General features: G+C 39.7%; 1 protein-coding gene across 3 annotated transcripts; it reads right to left on the reverse strand.

Moving 5' to 3' along the window:
* Positions 1–1,427: 1,427 nt before the first annotated feature.
* On the reverse strand, positions 1,428–8,165 carry rpz2 (rapunzel 2). 3 transcript variants are annotated; one of them, XM_061931423.1, is made up of 3 exons: positions 8,016–8,083; positions 6,268–6,539; positions 1,428–2,342 (listed from the first exon to the last, which is right to left on the reverse strand). In XM_061931423.1, the coding sequence occupies exon 3, from the start codon at positions 2,288–2,290 to the stop codon at positions 1,589–1,591; it is 702 nt and encodes a 233-aa protein (XP_061787407.1). In that variant the 5' UTR covers positions 2,291–2,342; positions 6,268–6,539; positions 8,016–8,083; the 3' UTR covers positions 1,428–1,588. The 3 variants fall into 3 exon arrangements, 2 of the variants coding, with proteins under 2 accessions (XP_061787407.1, XP_061787406.1); XM_061931422.1 differs by lacking the exon at positions 6,268–6,539 and having other exon boundaries at positions 8,016–8,165; XR_009811742.1 differs by lacking the exons at positions 1,428–2,342; positions 6,268–6,539 and adding an exon at positions 2,382–5,868 and having other exon boundaries at positions 8,016–8,087.
* Between the last annotated feature and the right edge of the window lie 4,260 nt (positions 8,166–12,425).

Consider the following 12,425-nt stretch of genomic DNA (forward strand, 5'->3'; position numbering starts at 1 on the left):
CCCCATTTACACTAATTCACACAAAAGGGTTGTTTCTTTCTGTTATTAATATTCTCATGGTTCCTACATTATATATCAATATAGATCAATACAGTCTGCAAGGGATACAGATACAGTCCGTAAGCACACATGACTGTGCGTGTTGCTGGTCCACTAATAGTACTAACCTTTAACAGTTAATTTTACTCATTTTCATTCATTACTAGTTTATATGTAACTGTTTTTATATTGTTTTACTTTTTTTTAATTCAAGAAAATGTTTTTAATTTATTTATCTTATTTTATTATTATTTTTAAAAAGGACCTTATCTTCACCATACCTGGTTGTCCAAATTAGGCATAATAATGTGTTAATTCCACGACTGTATATATCGGTATCGGTTGATATCGGTATCGGTAATTAAGAGTTGGACAATATCGGAATATCGGATATCGGCAAAAAAGCCATTATCGGACATCCCTAATAAAGTACTTTATCTTTTCTTACTAAGTGTATTTGTTTTTTCCATTTTGACAGAAAAAGTATACGTACTGCATGAAATTGCATACCTTTTAAACTTTAATATTTTCCAATATTGCAACAAGTACTATATTATGATACTTAAAAAAAAAAAAAAGTTGTCTAAATAAAAATAAAAAAACTTAACATCTTTGACTTTTGATTTCAAAGCAAGTTATCCATCCAATTGTACACTGTAAAAATTACAATAGATTTTAGGGTAAAAATGTAGTGTTTTCTATTACTGTTAATTGAAAAAAAAAAACGTTTTTTAACGTTAAAATTCTGTCAACTGAGCTGCCAGTTTTTTACTGTAAAATCTACGGATGTTGTTTTTAAGGTGTATTACTGTAAATGGAAATATAGTGCCACATTTTTAATGGTAAAAAACTGATAGAGTTGCCAGGATTTAAAAAAGGGTAACATTCACAGTAATTTGTTGTAAAAACCAACCTTAAGTTTTACAGTAAAATTCTGGCAACTAAGCTGCCATTTTTTTACCGAAAATAAATCAATGGTACTGTTTTTCCATTTATCGTAATATTTTGTTGGAAAAAAAAAACCCAAAACACAGGCGATTTTAATGCAAAATTCTGGTGGCTGAGTTGCCCATTTTTAACTGTAAAATCAACAGTTTTTTACAGTATACGTAGGAACTATATATAATAATCAAATTTATAGGAAAATTCATATATTATTTGCCGTTACAAGCGACCCTTTGATGGCAGCCATAACTGGGATGTGGCCCCCAGTGAGAACGAGTTCAACACCCGTGCTGTAAGGTATGCAGTGAGGTAAAATGACTTCATAAATAAAAACTACATATTTTCTTAGGAAAGGTAAATAAGTGTGCACCCTGTTAGATTTCAGAATGTGTGTATGTTCTTGTAAGTCTGAAGTGTGACTTCAGCAATAGTAAAAACAGTCAGTCTGTCAACATGTTATTTATTCAGTAAACAAAAACATGCGACATCAGTAGCAAGTTCAAGCAACAATCTTTTGGTTATACATTTTATATTGGTCTAATCAATTAGATGATTTGTCTGTTTCTACTGGTCCACGGGGTGGTCTTGTTTTGCTGGTCCATGTTCAGGGGGCTGGGGCTGGATCTGGATTGTTGGCCTTGCACAGAGCGAGCACCTCCTGCATCTTGTCCTGAATCTCATGCACCCTGGCGGCCCATTTCTCCCGCACCTCCATCTCGTCATCCTGAGTAACCGCCGTGTAACCCATGAGGGCGATGAGGCCCATTTGGAAGAGGTGAGCGATGTGCGAACAGTGGTGCTCCATGATTTCTAGGTCGCTGTCGCAGTTCTCTTGGTATACCTTGAGCAGGGGTCTTCCGAACACAGTAGTCTTCACCACACCGCGGTAGTACACATCGAGGGCGGTTTCTGACTTGTCTCGCTCGTAGATCTCTTCAAAGTTCTTCATGTAACCCGAAGTGTTACCTGGATCTTTCTTTATCTGGGCCACCATGTTTTTAAAGGCCATGTACTGATGCTTGATGTACTCTTCGTATTTGCCGTAGGTCTCGTATACCTCGTGAATATGGATCTGCCTCAAGCACTGTTTGTTCTGCTCCGAGATGCTCTCCAATTTGGAGTGGATTGCTTGGAAGTCCTTGTCCAACGCGTGGCCCTCGTCGTCCATGAGGCCCTTGCGAGCCACACCTACCAGGGATGTGACTATACCGAAAAGCGGGTCAATGGAGGAGGCAAAGGAGGACACCTTCTCCACGCAGCTCAAAACGGTAACAGCAGTTTTCTTGATCATTGCGGCATCTACCATGGCTGCGCTTCTTTTTTAGCCACTACCACTCAGTAAGTGATGCTGATCGAGACTAAAAAAGGAAAAGGGAAAATACAGGTAAAAAAAAAATCAGATTCTTCAATAAATCTTTGTCACTAATACACACAGGTGCACAGGTTTTTAGCCAATGCAGATATTTTATCAAAACCCTTAAGGCATGCATCTCGAACCATCTGGGAGCTACTTAGGTACAAAAAGGTGCGAAAAAATTAAGTTTTTTGAGTATGCGATGTCTCATACTTGTGTACAGTTTTGGCTGACACTTAAGCCTTCGTTAGAATTGTCCTTCCTTGTGTGACGTGTCTAAAAACAGCTGCGCCACAAACCTGTCAGTTTCACTTGCTCAAAAAACATTTTGTCTGCACATAAGAATCTTGTACCTATATTTTAAGAAGACGTGATGAACGCCATTGATCTACTGAGAGTAGGCCTGGGCCGATAGCAAATTTTGTTTGACGGTATGTTGACCTACAAAATAATTGCAGATAAACAAGATTATTTTCAACATTGTTTTAAGATCAAATTAACCACTGATGTAATATTACATCATAATAATAAAAGTATACACTTTCAAATGCAATAAACTTGTATTTCAAGGTATATCTCAACATTGTAATTGGAAGGTAAACTTTTGAAACAAACACATAATACAAATAAAATATACTCTGTTAGCAGAATGTTGCACTTTCATAAAAATGACAACCAAAAGCAACAAAATAGGTTCTGTCTCTGTTAAGGACTGGCTGTGGGACCCTTAAATACACAAAACCAAAACAATAAATAAAATGGCTAAAATAAAATGATTGTTACCATTATTCTCCTGGAATTGTTGAATGTGTTAAAAAAGTGCATTAAAATATTAAACTATTTTAACCAGTTGTATTTTTTTTAGATAACCAAAATAAATAGACACAATATTCTTTCTTGGCAGAGGAAACATCAACAATTGCTGTGGCTTCATAAGAGCCCATCCATCCATCCATTTCCTACTGCTTGTCCCTCTCGGGATCACGGGGGGTGCTGGAGCCTATCCCAGCTGCACTCGGGCGGAAGGCGGGGTACACCCTGGACAAGTCGCCACTCATAGTATTTTAATTTGTGTGTTTAAATATGTTTATCTTCTTCCATTTTAATTTGTCAACATTTGTTTTACACTTTCGGTTTATGTGATGCGAGTTCACTTCCAGTTGAACGGACCTCCGTCTGTTTCAACTCGACACTGTGGAGTCTATATCGATCAGTTTGTGAAAAGACAGCGCAGCCTTTATGTTCAAAGTGAATACTGTATTTTAGTTGTTTAGACAGTAATGTCTTTATACAAGTTTAGATTGGGGTATGACGTTTCCTAATGGATAAAGACGTTAATCATGTCTCTTGTCTTCATGTTCCCATTTATTCTAGCTAGCAAGATACTGCTAGTCCTTCGATAAGTGTATCAAAGTGCAGTTATCAATTACAGTTTTTTGATCATTGTAATTTATTACAGTAAAACTAACCGTCGGGAGATTTACAGCGGTTATCATTATTACATTTTATGTGCATGTAGTACAAAAGCCTACAGCTGCTGAAACCTATGCAAAAGAGTGACCGCTCTTGGAACCTGCAGCCTTTATGTTCAAAGTGAATACTGTATTTTAGTTGTTTAGACAGTAATGTCTTTATACAAGTTTAGATTGGGGTATGACGTTTCCTAATGGATAAAGACGTTAATCATGTCTCTTGTCTTCATGTTCCCATTAGCTAGCAAGCTACTGCTAGTCCTTCGATAAGTTTATCAAAGTGCAGTTATCAATCACAGTTTTTTGATCATTGTAATTTATTACAGTAAAACTAACCGTCGGGAGATTTACAGCGGTTACCATTATTACATTTTATGTGCATGTAGTACAAAAGCCTACAGCTGCCGAAACCTATGCAAAGGAGTGACCACTCTTGGAACCTGTAGCAACGCATGCATATGGCGGTTATCTGCTGATTGGAGTAAGCATGGCTCTGGTTTGTCGACAAATTGGAAGTTGCTGGCAGTCTTCAAAGTACCCCAAAGCTGCCACAAATGATTGGAGGATGCGGAAAGAACTGTGGACACTCTTGTGATTTGGATAACATTGGACTGTCTGCCCCGCAGGATTAATTTTGAGGACCAGTCATAGACAATTTAGAGTGAAAAGCACATTTTATTTTCACTGGCATACAAAACATTCTAACTTGGATTGTTTCCCTGGCTTCGAGACTCTCCTGAAGGACAGTGCGGCGAAGACACAACAAACTCCCTTCTTGTCTCTCATGGACACACACCTGTTGTTGTTGACTTTGGACTGACTAGCGACTACACAACACCAAGGCCGCGGAATAGAGACATGCGGCAGGCAGGCTTACACATACACATGTATCCACAAAAAATATACGCCACACACACATACCCCACCCCCCATCTAACGCCTTTGACGCAAATCCCTTAGGGGTGATGGACGGCTGGGCAGCGCCTGAAGAGCTGCAGCCTGCCACCGTGGCCCCCACTCCCTCCCCTCTGTTGCTAGTCTCGAGATGTATGTTGTAATATGTATATGTGCTTTGCTATGGAGGTTTTTTCCCACTCCAGACTGAGCCCCCTTAGGAGCCCAGTATAGATTGTATTTTTTTACTCATCGTTCCCCAGCGTTTACCTTTATCCCATCTTTTACCTCGACCCATCAGCGTTCCTGTTCTGTAACCCTGTACACTTGTGTTTGTCTAATCTTGAACGGGTTTGTGCTGAAAACAAAGACCTACCTACCTACCATATTGATGCTGGAAAAGAGGCCAACTTTTTAATTTATCGTTCAGTTAATTGATTACCGTAATCGAATATCGACCCAGGCCTAACTGAGAGCTGCTTTTAATAAATAATGGTAGAGAGCTACTCATTTTTGTAACATTTATTTTCATAACTTATTTTAACTCAAATTAAGAGAAGACACTTGTTTCACCAGAGCATTAACACAATTCTGATATCCACAACTCACATTTTCTATTAGAAATGTTATTTTATTTATATGATTGACATTTAGATTTTGCTTAATTTAAGAAGCTGATTTTCATTCAAACAATGTGGCCATTGTCTTTATGCTACTTTGTGGTTATTTGTCATTAAATATGTCTGAAGTGAACAGTTGTAAAAATACTGAGAGTTTAAGTAAATATTGTTGACTTTTTAGTGATCTACTCGACATCAGCTGGCAAGCTACTGCTTGGACACCCCCGGTTTAAGATGTTAATGTATTCCTGTCACATAAAGACAAATAATTAAATAGTTAAAAACTGTGACAAATAAGTTCTTAAACACCATAATTATTTGTATCCTATCTTACATTTAAAAGAAATATATTTATTATGTTTTTTTTACTTTAGCCAAAAGGGATGTGACTATACCGAAAAGCGGGTCAATGGAGGAGGTAAAGGAGGACACCTTCTCCACGCAACTCAAAACGGTAACAGCAGTTTTCTTGATCATTGCGGCATCTACCATGGCTGCGCTTCTTTTTTAGCCACTACCACTCAGCAAGTGATGCTGATCGAGACTAAAAAAAGAAAACGGAAATACAGGTTAAAAAAAATTCGGATTTTTTTCAATCAATAATGCACACAGGTGCACAGGTTTTTAGCCAATGCACACATTTTATCAAAACCTTTAAGCCATGTATCTCGAAACATCTGGGAGATACTTGTGTACAAAATTCTTGTGTGCGAACAGCTTCACTTACTCAAAAAACATTTTGTCTGCACACAAGAATCTTGTACCTATATTTTAAGAAAACGTGATTAACGTCAATGATCCTGGGCCGAATAACAAATTTAGTTTGAGGGCAGCACGGTGGAAGAGGGGTTAGTGCGTCTGCCTCACAATACGAAAGCCCTGAGTAGTCGTGAGTTCAATCCCGGCCTCGAGATCTTTCTGTGTGGAGTTTGCATGTCCTCACCGTGACTGCGTGGGTTCCCTCCGGGCACTCCGGCTTCCTCCCACCTCCAAAGACATGCACCTGGGGATAGGTTGATTGGCAACACTAAAAATTGGCCCTAGTGTGTGAATGTTGTCTGTCTATCTGTGTTGGCCCTGCGATGAGGTGGCGACTTGTCCAGGGTGTACCCCGCCTTCCGCCCGATTGTAGCTGAGATAGGCTCCAGCGCCCCCTGCCACCCCGAAGGGAATAAGCGGTAGAAAATGGATGGATGGATGAATGGATATATTGACCTACAAAATAATTACAGATAAACCATGTTATTTTCAACATTATTTTTCGACCAAATTAACCACTGATGTAATATTGTACAATATAATAAACTAGTATTTCGTGTATATCTCAACATTGTAATTGAAGGCAAACTTTTGAAAATCAAACTAAATGAAACAAACACATAATAAAAATAAAATATACTCTAGTCTGTTAGCAAGATGTTGCAGTTTAATAAAAATGACAATTCGTCCATCCATCCATCCATCCATCCATTTTCTACTGCTTGTCCCTTTCTGGGTCGCGGGGGGTGCTGGAGCCTATCTCAGCTGCATTCGGGCGGAAGGCGGTGTACACCCTGGACAAGTCGCCACCTCATCGCAGGGCCAACACAGATAAACAGACAACATTCACACTCACATTCACACACTAGGGCCAATTTAGTGTTATCAATCAACCTATCCCCAGGTGCATGTATTTGGAGGTGGGAGGAAGCTGAAGTACCCGGATCGAACCCAGGACCTCTGTATTGTGCACGCGCATCATATAGTGAAACTTATTATCTGCATCTTTTAGGCTACATTTAAATCAGTGTGGGTGGTACTGAGAGCAAGGAGGGTAAAGTGTACACTCTGGACAAGTCGCAACCCATAGTATTTAAATTTGTGTGTTTAAATATGTTTATCTTCTAGCCAAAAGGGATGAGACTATAGCGAAAAGAGGGTCAATGGAGGAGGCAAAGGAGGACACCTTCTCCATGCAGCTCAAAACTTTACTTTAGCCAAAACAGTTTTACTCCTTTATTGATGGGTTGATTTTTTTCCTTTATTAGTGGATACGCAATCTACAAACATATTATTACACCTCTTTATATATAAATATTTTTTCTAATAATAAAAACATGAAGTGGTACACTTTGAATACAGGGAGTGAAAGAATCAAACTATAGTTAACAGGGTGAAATTGTAGAGGCTTAAATAAGCATTGCTTCTTCCTCGTTTTCGGCCATTTTAATTGTGCTACTGTAAACGTGAATTATTTCATCATAACATTGTCATGGATGTTTGAAATTAACTGTACCATACTAGTCTCATTACAAAAAAACAGAGCATTTTATGAAACACTAAGATAACATCAACAATCTACCTCAAATTGAAAGTGCAGTAGTGGAAAGCCTTGCATTATTCTGCCTGACAGTGCCATCCTGAAGGAAGACACGTCCCTTAAACTGAATCAGGAACGTGTGTGTCACTATGGTAACATGCTATTGTCTTTTTTAACACTTCCATTTACCAAAAAAGCTAACTTGAACTGAAAACATAACATTAGTGAGGAGCCCACTTTTTTCCTCCCATTTCTTGTTTCACCCACATCAAAACACCATTCACAGTTGTCACACTTCTTTTTGTAATCACCAAAAACACAAAACTCACAAGCTGAGAATGCTTACTTACTAGTTGGAATCTAACGATATGAAAATGTCAATTCCTACTTACCAGAGATAAGGTGTTTGGTGTCTCTTGTCTACCGAAGTCGCCTGTCTTCACTGGCCACCATTTTCCTTTTCCGGTCTGCATTGGCAACGCCTCTCGATGCCAAATAAGGCAAAAGACAACAGGAAGTGACTCACACTGGCTCTTTTTTGATTGGATGATGCATGGACGGGCAAATAAACACTACGAAACCAGGGCGGGTGACCATACAGGTTTTTTTTTTTCTTCAATTGTTATTCATACCTATTGAACATCTTGACACAAAATGAAACTTTAAAGGGGAACTGCACTTTTTTGGAATTTAGCCTATCGTTCACATTCCTGATGAGGGACAAGAAAACATAAGTTTTTGTTTTTTTCCCGCATTCTAAAATACAACAATCGGCTTGTTCTTGGTGTCTAGTAATGCAGCTAATGGGAGCAATCCATTCTACCTCTAAATCACTTTTAAAATGCTTTCAAAAACCGCCAACAATACTTAATTCACGTTCCGTAACCTGTGTAATAACCAAGTTGTAGCAACATTGTTGTTGTTAGAGCGAACCCTGAGGAACTCTTTTTCTAGCGTACTCACATTGGCGTGCTACGGTATTAGCCGTAAAAGCTATTTACAGCAAGAGATAAGCCAGCTTTTACGTCAGCACAAAACACGTTTGAGTTTGTAATGCACACAATCTGTACTGACTGAAAAACATAAACAATCATATTACAGTTTCTGTAAAGTATTAGTCCACATTTCATGTTTTGTTTGTACACAGCTAGCCAGACAGCGTATGTACTGTAGTGTACGGTGATGTGCTGCATGTATAATGACCAATAGTACAGTGACACTTGATGGACAGTTGTCCGTTTGGTCCAGCTGGCCGGGGATGTTTCTAGTTGATTTGGGTAAGCAATCTATTAATTCGGCATAGCTTGGCTGAAAGTTCTAGATTTGCAGCGTGACCATGCCGCACTCTCCCGACTTTCGTCTGCTCCAACATTTCAGCCTCTTCTTTGTGCTCGCTTCTATATGCAGCAGTTGATCCTCCGTATATTTAGGTTCTAAAAGATAAGGTTGTGAGTCATCATTTGTCCAAAAATAGTCGTCTTTGTTGTCCATTACCAAGTCTGCCATGATTAGAAAACACACTCGTGTTTGATAGGAAGTAGGAACAAGTTTGTTGCAGGAAGTTGGAAGTGCGCTGCTATGGAAACGGAAATAAATGCGCCAAAGAATTTGTTACGGCTGTGCATAAAATGACCAAAATACAGTAAATATTGTACATATTACATATTGTTATGATCGTGTCTGTTACTACATTATAGTGTGTGTATCGAGAGGAGCCAGATGAGGTGGTTCGGGCATCTGGTCAGGATGCCACCCGAACGCCTCCCTCGGGAGGTGTTTAGGGCACGTCCAACCGGTAGGAGGCCACGGGGAAGACCCAGGACACGTTGGAAAGACTATGTCTCCCGGCTGGCCTGGGAACGCCTCGGGATCCCCCGGGAGGAGCTGGACGAAGTGGCTGGGGAGAGGAAAGTCTGGACTTCCCTGCTTAGGCTGCTGCCCCCGCGACCCAACCTCGGATAAGCGGAAGAAGATGAATGGATGGATGGATGGTATATAAAACGTTGGAGGGTTTTGATGTTGTTTTAGAGGGCTTTGAAGGCTTACAGTTGTCCGTTTGGTCAGCTGGCCGGGGATGTTTCTAGTTGATTTGGGAAAGCAATCTATTAATTCGGCATATCTTGGCTGAAAGTTCTAGATTGGCAGCGTGTAAATCTAGATCTTTCAACCTACTCAGTGGCCCAGTGGTTAGAGTGTCCGCCCTGAGATCGGTAGGTTGTGAGTTCAAACCCTGGCCAAGTCATACCAAAGACTATACAAATGGGACCCATTACCTCCCTGCTTGGCACTCAGCATCAAGGGTTGGAATTGGGGGTTAAATTACCAAAAATGATTTCCCGGCACGGCCACCGCTGCTGCCCGCTGGTCCCCTCACCTCCCAGGGGGTGAACAAGGGTATAGGTCAAATGCAGAGGACAAATTTCACCACACCTAGTGTGTGTGACAATCATTGGTACTTTAACTTTAACTTTAACTTAACAACGGTGACTCCCATTAGCCGCATCTAGCAAGCGTTTTTAATCATCTTTAAAAGGCAACATTTCAAAAAGAGTGCAGTTCCCCTTTAAGTTTGACAGCAATTTAAAAGAAAAATTACAATTAGGATGTTATCTATTTCCTATTCTTGTAGGGATAGGCGATACTGCAATGTTTGCTATTGACTCCATACTAACATTATATGGATACAGGGCCAGTATGCAAAATAATCAAAGAACAGCAAAACCTACTACGGTAAACCCTCGTTTATCGCTATTACGTTATACCAAAGACTATAAAAATGGGACCCATTACCTCCTTGCTTGGCACTCAGCATCAAGGGTTGGAATTGGGGGTTAAATCACCAAAATTATTACCGAGCGCGGCCACCGCTGCTGCTCACTGCTCTCCTCACCTCCCAGGGGATGGGTCAAATGCAGAGAGTAATTTCACCACACCTAGTGTGTGTGTGACCATCAGTGGTACTTTAACTTTAACTTATTAATTGTTCCTGGTACTGACTCTGGCAAATACATTTCCACAAAGTAGGAATTATTAACATAGCTTGAGCATAAAGTTTTTTTTACAACCCTCTAAATACATTATAAACATTTCGAGAGCCCTTTAGACATGAAATACCACCCATGCAGTCACCTTTACACTCTTATTGTTGGACCCTGCTGGCTGAGGCTGGCTACGATACTGAATTGGCAAGTTCATTTTTAGAGCACAAGTCGTACACAAAATAACTGTAAGTGCTTTATAGAAAATTACAAGAAGGCAAAATAAAAATCATAAACATGAAATAAAATCATCATAAAACCCATTGTAGTTCAAATTAAAAACAATCAATACTTTCAGTTGTCATATGCACAATTAAATCAAAGTGTTTTCAGCCTGGATTTGAACATTGCCAAAATCGAGCCTGTCTTAGATTTTTAGGAAGACTATTTCAGATTTTAGGACTATACATCTTAATTTACCCTTGGGGATTAATAAAGTACTTCTGATTCTGATTCTGATAACACTGAAACAGAGCCTCACCATGTTTGGTTCTGACTCTGAGCACCAGCAGGGGACCACTCAGAGCCAGAGAGGGTTCTCTAACATTTCAGAGATGTACTTTAGAACAAGACCATCAAAATACTTGGACACAAGCAGAGCCGTTTTGAAGTCTATTCTTTGAGTGACAGGAAGCCAGTGCAGTGACTTGAGCACTGGTCTCGTATGATCCTATTCCTGGTTCTAGTCAAGGCTCGAGCAGACGGATTTTGTATGTTCTGCAGCTGTTTATAGCTTGTTTAGAGAGCCTAGTGAGAAGGCCATTACAGTAGTCTTACCTGCTGGAGACAAAGGCATGTATTAGTCTTTCTAAGTCTAATTTAGACAATATTTCTCTGATTTTGGCAATGATTGGTAAAAAGCTGTTGATGTTATTGACATCATGTGGCTGTTAAAGGGCCCTGCGATGAATGCTGCTGGGATAGGCTTCAGCCCCCCGCAACCCCAAGAGGGAGAAGCGGTAGAAAATGGATGGATGGATGGGTTTTAAAGTTCAAGTCTGAGTCCATTATTACACCCAGATTTGTAACTTGGGGCCTCATGTACAAAAAGTTGCGTGGTTTTCCTACTTAATATGGACGCACGATGGAATCCAGAAAATGGCGTATGTCAATAAAAACTCACATGTATGAAAAATTGTTGTACATTTTTGTTGTAAGTTTTTATAGTTTTTGTTTGTTTTAAAGGTTTTTATGTTTAACCTTTTTTCACATTCTTTGCTTCTTTTTTACAGTTTTGCTTTTTCTTTTTGACGGTTTCAAACTAACAGCAGTGATTGACATGACACGGGTGCCTGTGGGCGGGGCTTACAACAAGTTTACCAGGAAGCAGTTTTACTAGACTTGGGCTTGCAGGTAAAACACCGTAGAAGAAGACGGGAGGACTCAGGGTGTCTAAATTAATTTTTTTCAATTTTTTTATGTGAACTGTTACCCAGCATCAATTATGTGTAGCCAAAGTATCCACAGCCTGTAGAAAAGTGCGTACGACAGCTATGAAGCTGACGTGAGGCAGTGCACATTTCCACGTCAAGGTCAGTTTTGATGTACAGTATCTCATCTTTGCCGTGAAAAAGGGCGGGCGACAGGTTTTTGTGTGTTTACGCAAGCTTTGTACACGAGGCCCCTGATTATTATGTTTCAGGGAGAGGATCTCAAGGTGACTAATAGTTTATATTTGCTTCTGTGGGCCAAAGACAATGATTTCAGTTTTGACTTGAATTTAGCCGAATAAAAGAATTTTGCATCCACACACTGATCTTCTAT

The sequence above is a fragment of the Nerophis lumbriciformis genome, linkage group LG37, assembly GCF_033978685.3.
Source record: "Nerophis lumbriciformis linkage group LG37, RoL_Nlum_v2.1, whole genome shotgun sequence".
Classification (NCBI taxonomy): Eukaryota; Metazoa; Chordata; class Actinopteri; order Syngnathiformes; family Syngnathidae; genus Nerophis; species Nerophis lumbriciformis.